Source organism: Gekko japonicus, unplaced genomic scaffold (assembly GCF_001447785.1).
Source record: "Gekko japonicus isolate JY-2015 unplaced genomic scaffold, Gekko_japonicus_V1.1 scaffold1107, whole genome shotgun sequence".
Taxonomy (NCBI): domain Eukaryota; kingdom Metazoa; phylum Chordata; class Lepidosauria; order Squamata; family Gekkonidae; genus Gekko; species Gekko japonicus.
The window spans coordinates 347,574-367,283 of NW_015175392.1; the positions used below are offsets into that span (position 1 = coordinate 347,574).

At 45.0% G+C, this 19,710-nt stretch overlaps 1 protein-coding gene across 1 annotated transcript in view; it reads right to left on the bottom strand.

Moving 5' to 3' along the window:
- The window catches only part of DIAPH3 (diaphanous related formin 3), a 141,857-nt gene that overhangs the window by 61,100 nt on the left and 61,047 nt on the right, over nucleotides 1–19,710 (bottom strand). The window contains exon 21 of the mRNA XM_015425654.1: nucleotides 17,346–17,405. Coding sequence (XP_015281140.1) covers nucleotides 17,346–17,405 — 60 coding nt within the window. The remainder of the gene's footprint in view (nucleotides 1–17,345; nucleotides 17,406–19,710) is intronic.

Here is a 19,710-nt window from a genome sequence, read left to right on the forward strand (position 1 = left end):
ACACAGCTTCTGCCTGAAATGTTGAAGAGTTACTCTTTGAGTTGATGAGACACATTGAAGAATTACATTTTTATAATTGCCCCAACTCTTCTGACAGCCATTTTACAAGTGGCTCTGCCTCTTCTGGTAGCCATTTGGTGGTTGCGCCCACCATACCATGTCAGAATTCCAATGGAGCCAGCAGGCCCAAAAAGGTTGGGGATCCCTGCTATATGCAATGAAACTACGATATAAAGGATATAAAGACAGCAGCTTAAGAGGTCCAATCCCAATTTCCAAGTGATCTCAACTATCTACAGCACTGTCTTGATGACCATGAAACAGAGTTGAACTGAACATGGAGACGAAGGACCAAGGAAAAGCAGACAGAGGAAGTTCGAGCACATGTTTAGCAACAGTCTTCTCAGACTATCACTTTTTAAATTATGAAACGATAAAGTTTACCGGAAACAAACAAGTAATTTGTAAGAAGTATCATACAGTAGTCATACTATATACATTTCACAAATTCAGTTTAGAGGTAACACAAACCTCTCATTCTTTTCAAACTAGTGGCTCTAATACACATTGGCTCTAATACATAATGGCTGTAATACATACTTACATATTTCCATTTGTCAAAATCTCAAGTGTTTTTTCATCCTGAGGTCTTGGTAAAAACATCTGTAAACCGTTAAGTTTAAAGCCTTTAGAAAGTCCAGCCATTCCTGACTCTGCTTTTGCATAAACTAATCTTGCAGCCGTTTAAGTTTACCACATATGAAGAAAATTAGCCTTATCTGACATACAAAAACACCAGTTCCCATCAGCAGCACAATAGAGAATCTAATCGCAGAGCTGCTGTCCAGTGAAACTGAAAACAAGGAAAGAATGTAATGCTCTATCCGGAAACAAAATGTTGCTTATGTAGCAGCCAAGCCAATGCTCTTCACCTTTCCCAGACGTGGACCCAACCTTTAGCCCCAGGTGGGGAAGGGGACATGCTGATGTGCATTCATATGACAGGTATTCAGAATTACGCGGCTGGAGGAAGAGCACCTCACCAGAACCGGGGGAAGCAGCAGGAGAAGAAAGGAGCTGAGGACAGATACCACAAGCTGAGCACCAGCAGGATTGGTGTAATGAGGAAAAGACACCACAGGTAAATTCAGAGACCACTCCAATGTTCCCTCTAAGCTGTGGAGTCCTGTTAGCAAAAATTCTACTTTGTGAGCTACCGGCATTAAAGTTGTGAGCAGGTGATTTGGCTATTGCATAAATTAGTTTGCACTGGAGCCATCCTTCCTGAGCTAAGACAAAAATGTGTGAACCAGAGGCTAAAAAACTGTGAGCTAGCTCACACTGACTCAGCTTAGAGGGAAAACTGGACCACTCCCATCCATACAAAGCTCTTTCTTGCCATCTCTCCCCCGTTGCCTGGCAGAGCACAGCTTGACCACTCCTAAGAGTCAATCAACGGCATGCCCCCCCCTTCCCATCCCAGCTGATTTTATTATTTATTAACTTATTTTATTTCTATCCCACCCTCCCATGCAGAGAAGGCTCAGGGCAGGTTACAATAAACAATAAAACAACATAATCAAATTATTCAATAATTAAAACATCATATCAACAATCATTAAAACCTAATAATCACAATTACTTCAGCAACAAATGGTGACCAATGGCACCGATGAATCAATCTAATTACAGCTTGAGTGACATCAAGTGCATCATTTATAACTGATCTGGCATATAAAATTGTACTATTTTGGCATAATTATGACATTTCAATATATAAACGCCTCACAGTTAAATCCTAAGCAGGTCTACTCAGACTCCTACTTAGGTCTATTCAGTGGGGCTTACTCCTACAAAAGGGTTCCTAGGATTGCACTGTTGGTCTTCTACAAGTAAAACTGGAAATATGCCCAAAGAAAAAGAAAAAGAGAGAACACTGCAAACTTCTGCAACTTATGCCACCTTAGTCTATCCTACTTATTGCGGAGGAGTGGGAAAACATCAAAATTGAAAACAAAAAACAAAAAAACCCAAGTTACTGTAAAGAAGAGACAATATCTCATTTGGACAGAAGGTCTCATACAGTTAAAATAAGGCTAGCGGGATAGCTAGATATGAAGTTAAAGTTTGTAAACTTGAGTATGCTGAACTATTCAGAAGTATAGATCCAGGTGGCCAGCCGTGTTGGTCTGAAGCAGAAGAATAAATTTAGAGTCCAGTGGCACCTTTAAGATCAATGATGTTTTATTCAAGGTATGAACTTCTGTGCACATGCACACTTTTTCAAATACCTTAAATAAAACTCTGTTGGTCTTAAAGGTGCCACTGGTCTCTAATTTTATTCAACAGTATATTATTACACACATTTTAGCATACTAATTACGGAGCTTTGAATATATGCATGTGTCTATAGTTGTATGCACAGAAATTATTACTTGATGCCTAACATAAATGTCTTCATACTTCATATTCCTGTCTTAAGAATTTCACTCATTCCCAAAAGGGAGGGGGGAACCTTGGAACTTTTGCCACTATTCATTTCCAGAGGAAAAAATGCCCTCCCCCAATTTCTACCCCCCTTTTTAGTCCCTTGGCCTCCATGAACCACCTCTGAACTGCAACAGAGTCATAGAGGATCAGATAAAACCGTTTATTACTTTTTAAAGAAAACTGAACTCACAACTCGTTCGCCTAATCAGGTCATTAAACCCTAGTACAAATGTAAAGCCTTCTTACACTGATTATGAAGCTTCTTAAGACCAACCTGTAATGAGGGCTGTTTCCCACATTGCACAGCAATAAGAGGTGTCATCAAGTTTACACTCACAGATCAACAGTCAACTCCAGTTCTGACCTGTGTCCCCCTACAACACGTTTTTGAGTGCCTGTTCACATTCACATGCAATATCTTTATGTGTATGCCTAAAAAAAATATGTGATGAGTCAGTGAAGCAGCAATCCAAGAATGTTCTTCTGAATGTTTTTGGAGTTTGGACTGAGTGGCTCACATTGCAACAAGGTGATGGGCTAGCCCGAGCAAGCAGGCATTCTTTCACAGGCAATAAAGAGATTTAAACTAGAAGAAGACATTTCTGAAACACCTCTACCTTGATATATACGAGAAGCTGCTATAACTACATAAGCCATGGCGACAATTGTTTAAACAAATTTAGGATGAAAAGCAGAAAAAAACCCCTTTCCTAGTTTTAAGACAGATCCATCAATTGAACAAAACTGAACAGCCCTTTGTCATGAATACTTTTAGGTAAAGCACAACCAGACAAGACAGAACTGGACATAGTGCTCTACAGGGGTCATTTCCTGCAGGAGCATACAGGAGCAGAGCTCTGGCAGTAAGGAGTTCAGGGGGCTGGCACATGCAACAAGCCGCCCCCCCCCGGCTCCCAGCAGCCCTCAGTTGGGCCATGAAGAACTAGAAGCAGCCAGGTAAGTTGCAGAGCCCCCCCAGTCCCCCTTCAGGTACAAGCTCTCCCTCCTCTGTGAGGGCAGATCTGCGCATTCCCCCCCCCCAATAGCTAGCAATCCAGTGGAGCCTGAGTGGTGGGTGCTGCCTTCTGACACACTTCCGGTGATATGCAAATAAGCTATGCTAATAAGTTATGCTAATGAGCTCCTGAACCCTTTTCTACGAAATGACCCCTGGTGATCTACATGCCTTTTGGACAACTTGCAACTCAAATTATTCAATTACAGTGTCCACAGACTAAAAAACAAGTGCTCAGCTCAGCAGTCACAGTCTAACCCATTCGGCTCTCACCTGAAGGTGTGAAATTTAGTGGGCAGCCATCTTGGATACAGCACCCTATCAGTAACACAAGCTGGCCATGCACAGGGAGGGGGGGAAAGTCAGCTGTTGAGCCTCGGTTTCTGTTTCTCACAAGTTGGGTTGCAACACCAGTAGACTCTGCTCCATCTCTTAACAAGGCACCTTGGGTAGCACGCAGTTCAGCTGTAAAACAGTACACTAGTTGTTCGGAGAAGAATGTAGCTATATGGGGAAGAGCAAAGTTTAAAGCCTTCCTCCATCCTAGGGAGACTTCCTGCAACTTAAGTGGCTCTTTCATTACAGGTGGAAGATGGACACTGGGTTCTTTCCGTGTGCTGATTACCACCCTATCCTATGGCAGCTTTCAGGCGGTATATACTGAAGGGTGTGGCAACTAAAAAGAACATGCAAAACCCACTACTTAAGGTCTTAGTAAGTTCCCAAGGACTGCTTAAGAACTAATCAGTCTAGCCAAGAATTACCAGAGAGCCTGAGAAATCTTTAAGGAGACCTTCAACTCCAAAACAAGACCAGCATGCAGGCAAACATGCAAGCAATAGCGTAGCTATTTTTTGTTGGAAGGCTTTTGGAAAGCCATTTGATCTTTACACAAGTCAAATTGATATGTGGTTTTAAGGAGTATTGAATCGAAATTATGCATGCTGGTCATGGCTTGAAAGAATCTTAGGCAAGTACTCCTCCTAGCCACAAGTGTGAAATCCTGGTGACAGAAGTCACTGTAACCCACATTCATCAGGTTCCCAGCAAACTCTCTCTAGCTTCAAGTCATTATATAACTGACAGAATATACAAGGATGCCTGCACTCTTCACAATCAAACCAAGTACATTTTCTACAGAGCAGTTTCCTGGGTGTAGTAGTCTTAAGAACATAAACACCCTGCTGGATCAGACCAATGGTCCTTCCTGTCTTGCATTCTGTCTCACACAGTGGCCAACCAGTTCCTTTGGAAGGCCAACAGGACACAGAGGCCGAGGCCTTTCCCTGATGTTGCCTCCTGGCTCTGGGAATCAGGATTAGTGCCTCTGAATGTGGAGGTTCCCCTCAGTCAGCCATTGATAGACTTATCCTCCATGAATTGATCTAATCCCCCTTTAAAGCTGTTTATTGCTGTGGCCATCACTACATCCTCTAGCAGCGAATTCTACAGTTTAATCACTTTCTGTGCAAAGTCGTATTTCCTTTTGCCTGTCCTGAACCTACTGCCCATCAGCTTCATTGGATGCCCCTCTAGTTCTAATTTTTTTGGGAGAGGGAGACATTTTTTCCTTAACCCCATACATAGTTTTATAAACCTCTGTCATGCCCCCTCCCCTTAGTCGTCTCTTTTCTAAACAGCAAAGTGCCAGTCTCTTGCGCTTTCCTCATCGGGAAGGTGCTCCAACCACCTAATCATCTTGGTTGCCCTCCTCTGTACTTTTTGCAGCTCTGCAATGTCCTTTTTGAGATAATTCTCTACTAAGTCTATTGTTACACAGAGAAAATATGCCCTGAGTATTGCCTTCACGGAAATAAGGAAAACACGGCTGCACTTACCTGTAATTACTGTTCATCAAGTGGTCTTCTGTGCTGGCACACATGGGATTGTGCAGTCGCAGGCCTGGCGTGGAGGAACAAGCTTCCAGGCCTTTAGAACTTTCCAGAGCCGAGTGCTCCCCCTCCCCTCCATCTCAACTCCTGCTTTCCCACCCAAAGGGATCGCCTGAGTCACGGTCAGCGCTCTCCCCTCCATTCTCCCTTCACCGCTGTGAAGGGTGTATACTTGAACAGAAGACTACTCAATGAACATCAGTTACAGGTAAATGCAACCATGCTTTCATCTTTGTGGGAGACTAGCAAGCTCACTTACCGCAGAAGATGGGTGTGGGCTCGTCAAGGAAATTTCCCAGTGCAGCCTCGTTTCTAGAATCTACATCCATGGAATAATGTTTGATGAATGTTGACAGTGTTGACCAAGTCACTGCCTTTTAGATGTTGACCAGAGGCAAATTTGAGAGAAAAGCTGCAGACCAGGCTTGGGGCCCTAGAAGAATGAGCCCTCAATGCAATGGGGCATGACACATTTGTTTTCTCATAGGCTAACTTAATAGCTGAGATCACCCACCTATAGATTGTTTGTGCTGAAGTGGACTAATCCCTTATTCTGGCTCCTGAAACAAATAAAAAGGTTTCTGCCCTTCCTGAATTCCCTTCTACAATTCAAATAAAAAAGCAGAATCCTTTGAACATCCAGAGTGTGTACAGGGGGTCCAAGAAGAAGAAATTGGATTTATACCCCGCCTTTCACTTGGAGTCTCAGAGCAGCTTACAAACTCCTTTCCCTTCCCCTCCCCACAACAGACACCCTGTGAGGTAGGTGGGGCTGAGACAGCTCTCTCTCGAGAACTGCTCTTTCAAGGACAACTCTTGTCAGAACTATGGCTTGCGCAAGATCATCCAGCAGCTGTAAGTGGTGGAGTGGGGAATCAAACCCGGTTCTCCGCACACTTAACCACTACACCACACTGGCACCAACAAGTTCAAGACCAGTTCAGTCCAGGGTCAGGGATTCCAGAAGAGCCGGTTGTCCACATCCAGTCTAGGGTCCGAGGTTCCAAAGATCAGGTACCAGCAAGGTCAGTGGCTCAGTAGCAAAGCATACTTGTTGTGTCTACAAGCAGCTGCTTCTCTTGGCTGGTTTTATAAGCTAGGTCTTAATGAGCCATGCTTACAGCCAGCTACTTGGCAGTCATGTTCAAATAGTTGGGGTTCGAAATTGTAAGGACCACATCACCATCATAGCTCATTAATTTAAACTCCTCTCCTTCTACTTTAAGTCCTTTGATTTGGGGATCTTGTCTTTTCTTAGAAGCAAAACTGTCCATCACAAGGATAAAAAAAGTGGAGAGATGGGTTCCTTTTTCTATTTTAAATCCATTTGTCAGGACCCGATTAATTAAAATTTTTGCATGTTGTTTAGTATATTCTGTATCCAATTAAAAAAAATCTGGATCCATATTTGAAGTATTGCAGTGTTTTTTGTAGAAAAAAACAAGACAGATCATCGAAGGCTTTTTCAGCATCTAAGAACAGAAAAACTACTTTTTCACCCTTATGTTTTACAAATTCTATTGTGTCAACTACAATGCGAACATTGTCTTTCATATGTCTTTTTGGTACAAAATCAGCCTGGTCAGGATTAATTATTTTGGAAATACATCTCTTTAGTCTGTTGGCCATTATTGAGACAAAAAACATATAGTTCATATTTAACAATGAAATGGGTCTATATGACTGTGCTGACATATTAATGTTATATGAGCCTCTTGCCAAGATGGCAGCAGTATGTTCTTTTCATTTATATTATTCATAACTTTATGTAAAGACAAAATTATTTTCTCTTCAAACATTTTGTAATAGATCGCAATTAGTCCATCTGGTCCTGATGCATTGTCCTTTTTCAGTTTCTTGGTGGGTTGTGGTATCTCTTGAATTGACATGCTTTGGTTCAAAATTTCTCTATTATCATTTGAAAATTTACTGGTTAAGGCATCTTTAATATATTCATCCATTCCATCTGCTGTTGAAACATCTTTTTTCTAAAGTTCTGAGAAAGAGAGTTCACATTGTTCTTGAATTTCTTTCTCTGTGTAAGTAATACTGTATTTTTTTTCTGTATGCCATTTATTTTTCTCCTTTCAGTTTCTTTATGTAGACAATATGGAAGTTATCTTCCTGGTTTGTTTGCATATTCAAAATGTTTTTGTTTTTAAAAGCTCAATTTCTTCCTGCATTTTTTCAGTTTGAAGCAAATACGCCTGATCTCTTAGTTGTTTGGTTTCTGCTAAGACTGTTTTCTTTAAACATTTTTCATGCTGGCCTAAGATCTGATTTCTATCAATTATTTTCTTGATTTGATCTAATTTTTCCCTCTTTTTCTTAGAGGCATGTGTGATTAACTTTCCTCTCATATATGCTTTACTTGCTTCCCATATATCTTTCTAAAACCTCTGTGTTATTTAGTTTAAAAATTCTTCTATATCCTGTTCACAATTTTTTGAGGTATCCTCCTGAAGCAAGAGATTGTCATTCATTCTCCGTCTTCTCCTTAGAAACCTTTCTCTTTGCCATGCGACCAATAATGGAATATGATCAGCAACTGTTTTCAGCTGGATCTCAAATTTGTGAGTAAAGTCTTCGATTTCCAGCCCATGTCAATTTTTGAGTATGTCTGATGTCTCTCTGAGAAGAAAGTATAGTCTCTTGTGAGGACGGAAAATTCTCCATAAATCTTCTAAGTTCAACATTTGCATAAAGTTGATGACATTCTTAGGTAGTTTACCTCCTCTAGACTTTTAAAAAAACACACATTCATTTCCTTAAACAGAAAGAAGAAAGGAAGGAAGGATTACAGTGCGTGATGGCAAGGATTTTAAAAGGTAGAGTACTTTTCAGGGGGTAAAAGGGAGGGAGGCAGCGGTGGGGTGCTGAAGATTCGCTAGGGGATGCCGCCCTCTGTGCCCCCGCTGGCTACGGCTCTGGCCATGAGTGCATTCCATACGTCTCTGAAACCAAATTTGGCAAGGCCAGAAAGGAGTAATTAGAATAACCTCCAAACCCTCTCACCTGGCCTTTTCCAGAACTCCAATTAATAACAGAAATGGAGGGAATGCATAAAACAGCTCCCCCACTCAGGGCTTCTGGAAGACATCCCCGAAGACTCACAGGAGAGATACGCATCTAAGGCCTTCGCTATTCGTATTAGCTGCTCTGAGTAGAGTTTTAAATCTTCAGTTGGAGAGTGTGCTGATGGATCTCCCACCACATCATCTGGAAATGGCATAGAAGTTGCCACTAATTTTGCATCAGATCCCTGGTCATAAGTTTCCTCCGATTCTGAAGGGTAAAGAACTTCCCACTCTCTGGCATAATGCTTAGAGGACTTGGAGCCTGAGTAGGCTTTCTGCTGGTGTTGATGAGGCATGTCATAACATGGGAATGGTGTATTCAGATTCCACAAACCTCACTGTTGAGAATACATAATTGGAAATGGGAACCACAGGCCCTGGGGTTGACCCCAGGGGCCAGCTGCAGGTAACTTCTGCTTTGAGTGATATTCTGAAGGAAGGGCTGAGTCACGGGTACCTCAAAGACCTCGTCTTCTAAGGGCCGTGAGATGGTGATGGGGTTCTTGGCCTCGGAAATGCTTCTGTTTCAACTGGGGTCAGTAACAATCGACATTGATCAGGTGATTCCAGCAAATGGTGAAACGAGTCCACTCTTCAACCGTCTTGAGAAGTGGGTGCTGTCAATGACAGGGGGAGTGTTGACTCCAAGGAGACATCAACTGCTGAAGCATGACCAATCGACGGCAGGTGGATGACGTCAACCACTGATGTCGACGAGAGCTGGATTCCCGATGTGGAGAAGGAACTGACTTGATGGACAAAACTCGACATCTAAGGCAATTCCAGAGCTGAGTGCTTGGTTTTCTTAGACAGTGGTTATGACACTCCTCGCTGCAGCTCAGGTTATATGCCTGCCATTTCTGCCATTGAGGGTCAATAGTGCCGAGGGAGACCCCAGCCGCTTCTCAGCCGGCATGTCCCCTGTTGTCTGAATGCATTCCTGGTGCATGCAGGGCCTTCTCCCACAGTGTAACTTTAAATCACTGTGCCCTGTCAGCCCACACTTTGGGGTAAGGTGGCGGCATGCTGGGCATGAGACCATATTATAGCCTTCCCCCAGGCAAATCACACAAGAGCTATGCTCGTCATTCTGAGCCATCTTGTGCACTTCTTAAAGAGTGCCATCAGAACTACCCAGAGAGCTGAAAAAACTCACTTTGGATTGATTTATAATCTGACAAGAAGCCACACAGAAGAGTCTCTGAAAGTCCACCTAGTTTGGTGTAGTGGTTAAGTGCGCAGACTCTAATCTGGGAGAACTGGGTTTGATTCCCCACTCCTCCACTTGCACCTGGCTGGATGGCCTTGGGCAAGCCATAGTTCTGATAAGAGCTGTTCTTGAAAAAAGAGCAGTTTCTTGTCAGAGCTCTTTCAGCTCCACCTACCTCACAGGGTGCCTGTTGTGGGGAGGGGAAGGGAAAGGAATTTGTAAGCCGCTCTGAGACACCTTTGGGTAGTGAAGGGCGGGGTATAAATCCAATCTCTTCTTCTTCTTTACTACCCTGCTTCAGGGCCTCATCAGAAGGACCCCTAAACAAGGTGATGTCCACCCAAGTCATTCTAAATGCAAAACTATCTGAAGCGCTTAGAAAAATTTCAAATGGCTGGTGACTTCCCAGCCCTCTCCCCGTTCTTCCCATTTCGCTGAGCAAAGCCTTTTCTTCCATATAGGAAAGTGGTTTCTGAGCAGTTAGGAGGTGCTCAAAGCATGGGACAATATGATTGAGAATTCCAGGTTGCCACTGAGGTTGGTCTCTGGGTATGCTTTCTTTTCCACCAGTGTACTTCTTGGGAAAGAAGTATGGAAGTATGAAAGCATATATACAATTTGTGCTATTTCCTCTGCCCATTGTGAGACAAAAACGGGTTTTCCCCCACATCCCAGTAGGGGCATGCAGGGGGGGGAATGGCTTTTTTGGGATTTGGGTATAATATAGCCAGATTTTTTTCAGTATTCCAGAATATACCCAAATACCAATACCAGTAATGTATTGGTATCCGGAAATATTTGGGACTACTGAAAAAACCCGGCTTCATTATATCCTATGGAGCCATTGTGGTCAATGGCAACATCTCCTCAGTGGGCAGGCAGGAGGAGGGAGTTTGAGGTAGAGGGCCCAGAGGCTCTACTGGTTACAAACACTGATTGTGTCTGTGGACTGAGCCTTTTCATATCTATTGTATGAGTATGTTGCTAACAGGAAAGACTTCCCTGGATCTGTGAGGTCAAAAGTGGGCACTGGCAACAGCAGCTCAGGGACAGATGACCCCAGACACTTATGACAACACGTGACACAGCAGACCATTTTGCTTGATATGCAGGCCTCATTCTCTGCCCAAGTAACTGAGGCAAGACCCAGATGCTCTAGAACTACTGCTAGGGCTCAGCGTGCCCCCCCCCCCATCTGTCTGGCCGAGCGCAGCCGTTGTCCCTACCACCCCTCCTCTGGTCAAAAAAGGTGCCTGTCCCTATAGCTATTCTACCATTACCTCAAAAAACAAGACTGAGAGAGTTTGGCCTAACCCAGTGGTGGCAAACCTGTGGCACGGCTGCCAGAGGTGGCACTCAGAGCCCTCTCTGTGGTCACGCATGCCATCGCCCTAGCCAGGCCCAGACCATCATTAAAGTGTCGAATTCTCTGCCAAATAATTTTAAGTAAATGAAAGCATTTGGGATTGCTTTCCTTACTTTGTTTGGATCATCTTAAATTAATGTATGAGTTGTTTTTCTAAAGTAAAACCTCAGTATTCAGGTTCAATTGCCGTGTTGGCACTTTGCGATCAATAAGTGGGTTTTGGGTCGCAGTTTGGGCCCTCGGTCTCTAAAAGGTTCGCCATCACTGGCTTAACCATTCCCCTTTGCAGCCGGCAGAGTACAACGTGGCCGTCTGAGTCCAGTCTTTATTGTAACGATACCCTCTTGGGTTCCTAACGATGTTAATGTTCTGAAAATCAGTCTGAATCCAGGAACTAAATTCCTCACAGTGAAAAAGGCTTGGTTAACCACTGGGCATACACCCTTGCTAATCAACTACTGGAAGGGCAAAAAGAAGTACATTCAAGCCCAGTCTTAAACTCCAGACAGAAGGAATGTGCTCACGTTTTCCCTGCTTGCACAACCGCTACGATGGTGACCAGTCTGTTTCCCAGTTCAAATCAAGGCGCCAGTTATGGCATTCAAAGCCCTTTGCCACCTGTGACCAGTGTTCCCTCTAAGCTAAGTCAGTGTGAGCTAGCTCACCGTTCTTTAGCCTCTGGCTCGCACATTTGTGTCTTCGCTCAGGAAGGATGGGGCTCCAGAGCAGACTAATTGATGCAGGAGCCCAATCGCTCGCTCACAACTTGAATGCCAGGAGCTCACAAGACTCCACAGCTTAGAGGGAGTATTGCCTGTGACCCACATATTTGAGGGAAAATCTCCCTCCATATGTCCCTGTGCGCCGACTACAGCCATCAGGCAGCCATTTGTTGGCTGCCCCCCCACTTAGGGTGGCTCGTCTGGCATCAACTGGAGCCCGGGGCCTTTTCTATCGTGGCTCCGCCTCTGTGGAATGGGTCCCCTGAAGCCGTGAAGGCCTCTCCCCCCTCCTTGGAGATCTTCAGGAGATGCTGCAAGTTCTACTTTATTTGCCTGGGCTTTTGAGAAGGTTTGAATGGCAGGCGTCTGTTAAGGTGGGGGGGGGCGGGGAGAGATTTGGTGTTTGCTATTTTATTTTTGGTTCTAACTGAAAATACTATTAACTATTATTGTAAGCTGCCTTGAACAACAAGGAAAGGCAGGATATGTTTTAATAAATAATAAGCCACTAAATGAAATAAATGAATCTTGCGCCCACAACATTTTAACCATAAACAAGAGGCTAAAATTTGAGGGTGGTGAAGCATTCCAATGACAGCTGAACCTAAGAGAACAGTCGTTTTTGTACAAATACACAGCAGTGGCTTCTCTCTGCTGCTGTTTTTGCATTATGTTACCTAACATAGCGCCTAGGTGATTAGAGACACAAACATGCTACAGTTTTAATTGAAGTTTATTTGCAAATATAATATAATCCAGCCTAATCAGAGGGGGAAAGGTGTGCCTGGAACAAGCAAACATGAAGAATGCACTGCCCTAAAGAGGCCATCGCTGCCGTGCGCCGAACAAAGGGAAATGGGGTTAACTCAGTGGAGAGTAATTGGCCGTGTCCCGTTTTCAGTCAGTGCCTAGCCAACAGAAAAGCGGCTCCACTTAAAGCAGGGTGTAAGCCTGGAGACTGATTAGTTAGGAAGCGATTGCTAAAGGCAGAAAGAACACAATCGGTCCCAGGAGCGTTCTCTCTCAGCCGTTTTCTCTGCCCTGAGAGACTCCGCTGGAAATCCCTTAATGCACTATGCCCTTCATTTATTTTTGCTACCAGACATTTGAGAGCGTTTAAAAATGCTACTTTTTGAACAGTTGCCTGATGATGGATCACACTGAATTATATATATGTGTGTGTGTGTGTGTATGTATTCCCTCTCCACAAGGAGCAAGCAGAGGCTACCACCTACAGCCCAGCTGTGCAACTAGGTGTTCCAACGGAGGCCTTGACTTGCTTTACTGAACACAGAGCAAACAAAATACTGCTCAGGATTATTACGCCACTTAAGTCCTCTTTACGCTAGCTATAAATATTTGATATACCTAGTAAAGCGCGTGACAAAACAGTTATCGGCTAAAGGCTACACAATTAGTTTTGTGTGGGTCTCATAGTTTGCGTCGGATGCTCTGGGGAGGTTACCGTGACGGCAATATTAACACTACACTGTTTCCCCCCCTTCCCCCCCCCAACTGCACAATTATAATTACCACTCATATATTATTCTGCGTTTATTACATACCAAAATAAAATGGTGATGGCAATTATTGTGCTTATCAGGCAGCATCCCGACAGCTCGGGAGAAGAGGTCTTTCTGTTCACATGGCATTCCATGCTGTTCCACATGCGCAAATCCCAGTTAAACATTATTTTAGCTTCCTTGTTTCACTGTAGGGTTCGTTTTTTTTATTTTGACTAATTTCAATACCTGCTCACCAATTTTCAAAGCATCCTCATCATACCCGGAACCAAAACAGTGGAACGCTGGCACCCCCTGGTGTCAGAATGAGTAGAGAAAACTGCTCTGGATACAAGCAAGAAGCCACATCTTGGGGGGGGGGGGGACAAGCCATCTTCTACCCACAGCCCACAAAGCTTGTGGTCCCTAAACAACCTTATGAGGAAGCTGCTTTAGGGGCCCTGTCTCGCTTGACAGGAAGGTCTCAAAAGCCTTTGGGCATCGCTTGGGTCTCCTAGCCATAAAGCTGTTCCAGTGGAAGGGGAGGGATGACTTCTTGCCCTTACCAGGAAGTGTCCCTTTGACAGGAAGGCATCTGTTGACTCTAGCTCAAATCCCAACACAGTCCCTACAAGCAGCAGGGACCGCCTTTAGGAAGGCTGGATCTTTCAGCCACCTCGTTAGCCTAGCCCTGATTCCGCTTGTTCTTTTACTCTAGCTCAAATCCCAACACAATCCCTACAAGCAGCAGGGACCTCCTTTAGGAAGGCTGGATTTTTCAGCCACCTCCTTAGCCTAGCCCTGATTCCGCTTGTTCTTTTTTGAGAGCCAGTTTGGTGCAGTGGTTAAGTGCGCAGACTCTAATCTGGGAGGACCGGGTTTGATTCCCCACTCCTCCACTTGCACCTGGCTGGATGGCCTTGGGCAAGCCGTAGTTCTGATAAGAGCTGTCCTTGAAAAAAGAGCCGTTTCTGTCAAGAGCTCTCTCAGCCCCACCTACCTCACAACGGTGCCTGTTGTGGGGAGGGGAAGGGAAAGGAGTTTGTAAGCCACTCTGAGACACCTTCAGGTAGTGAAGGGCGGGGTATAAATCCAATCTCTTCTTCTTCTTTTCAACCCAGCCTACTTATTGGAGACCTGACAGTGTTGCTCCTTGGTATCTCTAACGATGCAGCCTTCACACAATCAGAAAAGCTCTTTGCAGCATCGAGGACAGAAAAAGTAAGGTGAGGTTGGGTTTTGCTGTTGGGCGTTTCCTGACCTCCTTGAGATTTCTGCAGTATCTCACACCTTGTAGCCTAGTTGGGTTAGCTCTTGGGAACCATGGCAGCATGATTATCTAAGAGAACTGGGGACAGAGCAGAGGTGCTTTTTGATCTGGGGCCACAGAACGGGGTATACAGAACTGGAGCACGTAGCTCCTTTAACCAGCTTGGGTGGGTTGGCTAACTGTGGCTCTGCCCTGAGAAGCAGCATCTGGCCACACTCTGATGACATCCAGGTTGGACTACTGCAACACACTCCATGTGGGACTGCCTCGGGAAGCCTGCTCGGAATCATCCACTGGCTCAAAACGTGGGGGTGAGGCTGTTAGCATGTGAATTTACACAGACCACATCTTTTCCAGTTTTAAAAGCTTCAAGTGTCAGAATAGAAAATGTCTGGTGTACAATGTCTGTTGTGCACTGTTGCTGTGTTAATCACTCTGCCAACATTAAGGTCACTGCAGGTTTGTTTTCAAGCACAGTTCAAAGTTCTAGTGTGGACATGGAAAGATCCTGAGCAGCCTCCCCCATAGGTGCTCCCCCATCCACTGCAGCCATCATGAAACGCCTTGTTTTGCCTCCCTCCCCTCACCCCCGGGCAGGTGCATAACAACAGAGACAGGGCTCGGTCAGCAGTGGCACCTCCACACGGGCTTGCCTGGTGCCAGACTTACATGCTTTTGGACCCCCAGCAAAGACCTCTCAAGCCTTCTAACCCCCTTCCCCCCACAACAGCAAGTTTTAACTACACCACCCCATAACATTTTAGGCCTATTCTTACTCTGATTTTAGGATACTTGAGAAGTTGTTCTAGCCTAATTAGCATTGTTGCTAGTTTTAAACCTGTTGACTGTGTTTCTTTCATTTATATAGTTATTTATTGTCTGTGTTGAAACCCACCTGGGGATTTTGTTTTATCGGCTGCTGGGATTAAAGTGACCTAAATCAATCAAACCAACAGGCCAGTTTGTTGAATCCTGTCACTGTGTTGCTCTGACCACTAAAGGGCTGAGAAGCAACTGGGCCCAAGGTCACCCCACTTGGCTCCCCCTTCCATGGGGCTCCTCAGCCTCTCCAAGCCAGCACACCTTCCTCTCCCGCTGTCTTTCCACCTCCCTTTTTATCCTGGGGCTCCACACACCACACTTTCTCTGAGTGCTGCTCCTTTTAACCCTTTCCTTGCTTTGCCCGCCCCACCTGAGGTCTCACAGGTCTGGCCAGAGTACATTGCTGCCGGCCGCGCCCCCAGCCTGGGCCTGGTGAAACTCCTGGCACTGCTTTGTTCATGATCTGCCATGGGGCAAGGCCGGCTTGCTGCCCCCCCCCCCCCGCTGGGTGCTGCTGCAATGCTGGGCAGTGCCTGGCCTCAGCTTGAAGCCGCTGCTGCCTTCAGCTTGGTACGCTGGACCTCCTCTGCAGCCATTTTGCCACAAACACATAACTAATTTATGGACTCTGCTGTCGGAAGATGTCCACAAGCTATCAATCACAGTCAACCGGACAGCTAAATGAAATATACGCAGAAACGTCTACAGAAACATCATAGCCATCTAGTGAACGTACAGCGGAAACCAGCCAACAGCTGTTCTCAGTGGAATGCCGGATTAAATGCAACATTTCTGGCGTGGCTGATCACTTCCAGACCCTACAATCAAATAGTAACGTATAAAGCAAGCCGGCCTTTCATCTGCTCATAAACAGCAGTAGTCAATATTGTATAACCTTAAAGATAAGTTTTTGCTAATAAATCCAAGCATCAATCAATGGCTTACACAAAATCTCTCATAGCAGCAGCTTTAGCGCTCATTTCCGCTAGTAGTATAGTGAACGATATTTCAACGTTCCTGGCACTATGGCATATCTTATGAAAGAGTCTGGTGTACAATATTTTCTGCCGTGGAGCGTGCTTCTTCTTCCACTACAATTTGCATTCGCGAAAGATCAATGGTTTTCAGTGGGGCCTTATGCTAATGGAAATCTTAGCAGAAAAGGACGTGTCTACCACCGCAGAGAATATCTAGTGCACATGGAACTCAATCCTGGGATCCAAACTACGATCATGGCTAGCCATATACTAATTTGGTGTTGATTCATCAAATCAGTTAACAAAGGAGGAGGAAATCTTGCTTTGACTTGGATCTTGTGTCTGTTTCTCTTGCACTTCTTTGCGGTTGCTGTGGAGGCTGTCCTCCAACACAGCGCTTGCTTCCTCTGCCGCAAGCGCTTCCACATGCGTAAGGGCTCCCTAAAAACATTAGTCTTGTGCAAGTGGAAGCCCTAGCAGCAGCAGAAGTCTACGGAAAACAGTCATAGGATCCCAGCCTTAGTAATTTAAATTAACAGCACCTTTACTGATGTCATGCCTGTGGGTTAGTCATCCACTTTCACATTATCAACTGTTTCTGTCCCAAATGCATGGAATAGGAACTGCATTTCTCTATAGTTCAACCCTAAATATAATACATATAATTTAGCTGTTCATGAATCAAAACACAGTACTCAATAAGAGTGTAGCATTCTGCAATTAGGTAAAAGTATTGCTAATTTAATGCAAAGCTTCATTTTGTGTCATAAGTGAACTTCTTCCAGATAGCATGATTTCATTAATCAAAAGCTCAGCGTTTAGGGACAGGGAAAATGCAGGTAAGATGTAAAGAGCAAACGAAAACGTCTTAGGATGCAAACAGGGCTCAGCTCTTTTGACAAGTTAGTCCTAGTGCTTTATTACAGTATTCCAAAAGTATAGAAAAGAGGGAGTATCACAGAAGTCTTATGGAATTAGAAATAAGAACAATTTATGAATTACCATGGTTACAAGCTTTCAGAACAGGCCTCTGGGAGGATGGGCTGAGATTCTGTATCATATCTGTAGGTAAGAAAATAAACATACATGCTAGTAACTTTTATACACAAGCATATTTCCAAGGGATCGTTCAGATTAAATAACTCTGGAAGAAAAGCTGAACTTATAAGCAGTGTTCCCTCTAAGCTGAGTTAGTGTGAGCTAGCTCACAGTTTTTTTATCGTCCAACTCGCACATTTTTGTCTCAGCTCAGGAAGGATGGCTCCAGAGCAAACTAATTTATGCAAAAGCCAAATCACTCGCTCACAACTTTAATGCCAGTAGCTCACAAAGTAGAATTTTTGCTCACAAGACTCCACAGGTTAGAGGGAACATTGCTTACAAGGTACAAGGTATTTCTCGTTGATAGGGGTGTGCAAAAAATAAATAAATCGGCCCAATTCGGATTCAACAGATTTGGGCAGAATCAATTTTGGCTGGCAGAAAGACTCCCGCATGTCCATTTTGGCAGTACCAGCAATTCAGGAGTCTTTAGGCCAGTCAAATGTCAATTTCGGCCCCATTATATCCTATGGGTCATTGAAGTCAATGGCGAAAACATAGGGTTTGAGGGAGAGGCACCAAACTTGCAGGGTACTTTTTTCCCACCATAGAGAACAATGGAGGGGATAGGGGCAACCTGTTTGGGGGCCCGTAGAATTGGACCCCCGGTCCACTGTTCTTGAAACTTGGTGGGTATCTTGGGGAGAGGCTCCAGCAGCTACCCTGCGAGTTTGGAGCCTCTTCCTCAAACCCCCTCCCCTCCAGCCCGCAGAATATACCCTTTTGGCCTGCAGCAGCCCAAAAAGGGTCCTAAATGGGCCATTTTTGGGGGTGCATTCGGTTCAGACTCGTTGAACAGTGTTACTATTAGGTAATCATGTTTCTATGAAAGAGGCTGGATAGAAGTTATCAGGTTGCAGGCAGAACACCAATTGATAAAACTGTATTGACACCAGTGTTCCCTCTAAACTGAATGTGAGCTAGCTCACAGTTTTTTAGCCTCCAGCTCACACATTTTTGTCTTAGCTCGGGAAGGATGGCTCCAGAGCAAACTAATTTATGCAGCAGCTGAATCGCTTGCTCACAACTTTAATTCCAGTAGCTCACAAAGTGAAAGTTCTGCTCACAAGGCTCTACGGCTTAGAGGGAGCACTGACTGACACTATGCCAAACAGAGGCTTTCTGCTGTATCTGACCTTACGACACTGTATGAGTGTTAGACTAGGATGTGGGAGATTCAGATCCGAACCTCAGCTCTGCCATGGAAGCTCAGTGCGTGACTCGAGGTCAGTCACCACATCTCACCCCAACCTGTTTTGTAAAGTAGTTATAATTCTGAGGATAAAATGAAGGAGGAGAGACAAATTATGCAAGCTCCTTTGGGTCCCCACTGGGGAGAAAAACAGGATAATATACTCAAATAACGAATGACTCAAGCGACCACTGGAATGTTAAAGCAGGTCTACCCTATAATTTAGTGTTAATGGGTTCATTTCTTAGAAAATACAAGCAGAGGACGCACAAGGACTAGTAAAGGAGCATCTCATTTTCCTTCTACCCACTGTTTCCTCTTCCCCTTCCCTGAAAGTCCCTGTAACTTCTCTCCTTTTCTCCTTCCCACCCACCAGTCAACCTATCTTTATCCAGCCCCGTTTTCAGCTCTCCCCCCCTCCTTTTGCCAGCCTCTCCCTGGGAAGTCTGTGTGGCACTGGTCACCAGGCTGGGCCCACTGGCACAGTGGGGAACCATCAAGGAATTGCAAGGGGCACCTAGCTTTCTCCAGAAACCCACTCCCTACACTCTTTATCTCCTCCTGATAATCCCCATATCCACACCTTCCCATGCTTCCTTTTCTCCTTCCCATGCATCCACCCAGGGGTTATTTCCTGCCAGAGTGCCCTGGAGCAGAGCTCTGGCAGTAAGGAGCCCAGGCCCTGCCCACCCGCCTGTGGAGAGACTCGGGGACAGGGGAAATTTAAACGCCTGGGTTCCCTGCCTGATCTTCTCCAGGTGCCCCACAGATGCGGAGCCCCTGGAGAAGATCGGGCAGGGACCCCAGACATGTCTGCCTCCCTGCCCTTCCTGTCTCCAGCCAGCCCACATGGCGGGCTGGCTGGAGACGGGAAGGACAGGGAGGCAGATATGCCCGCCTTTCCCCCTGAGCCTCTCCACTTTTGTGGAGAGACTCAGGGAAGTGGGGGGGGGGATTTAAACTCATTTGCATATGCCTTAACTCATTTTAAACATGCCTGCCCTTTGTCATGGGGTGTGGCATATGCAAATGAGTTATGCAAATGAGCTCCTGCACTTCTTTTTCTAGGAAAGG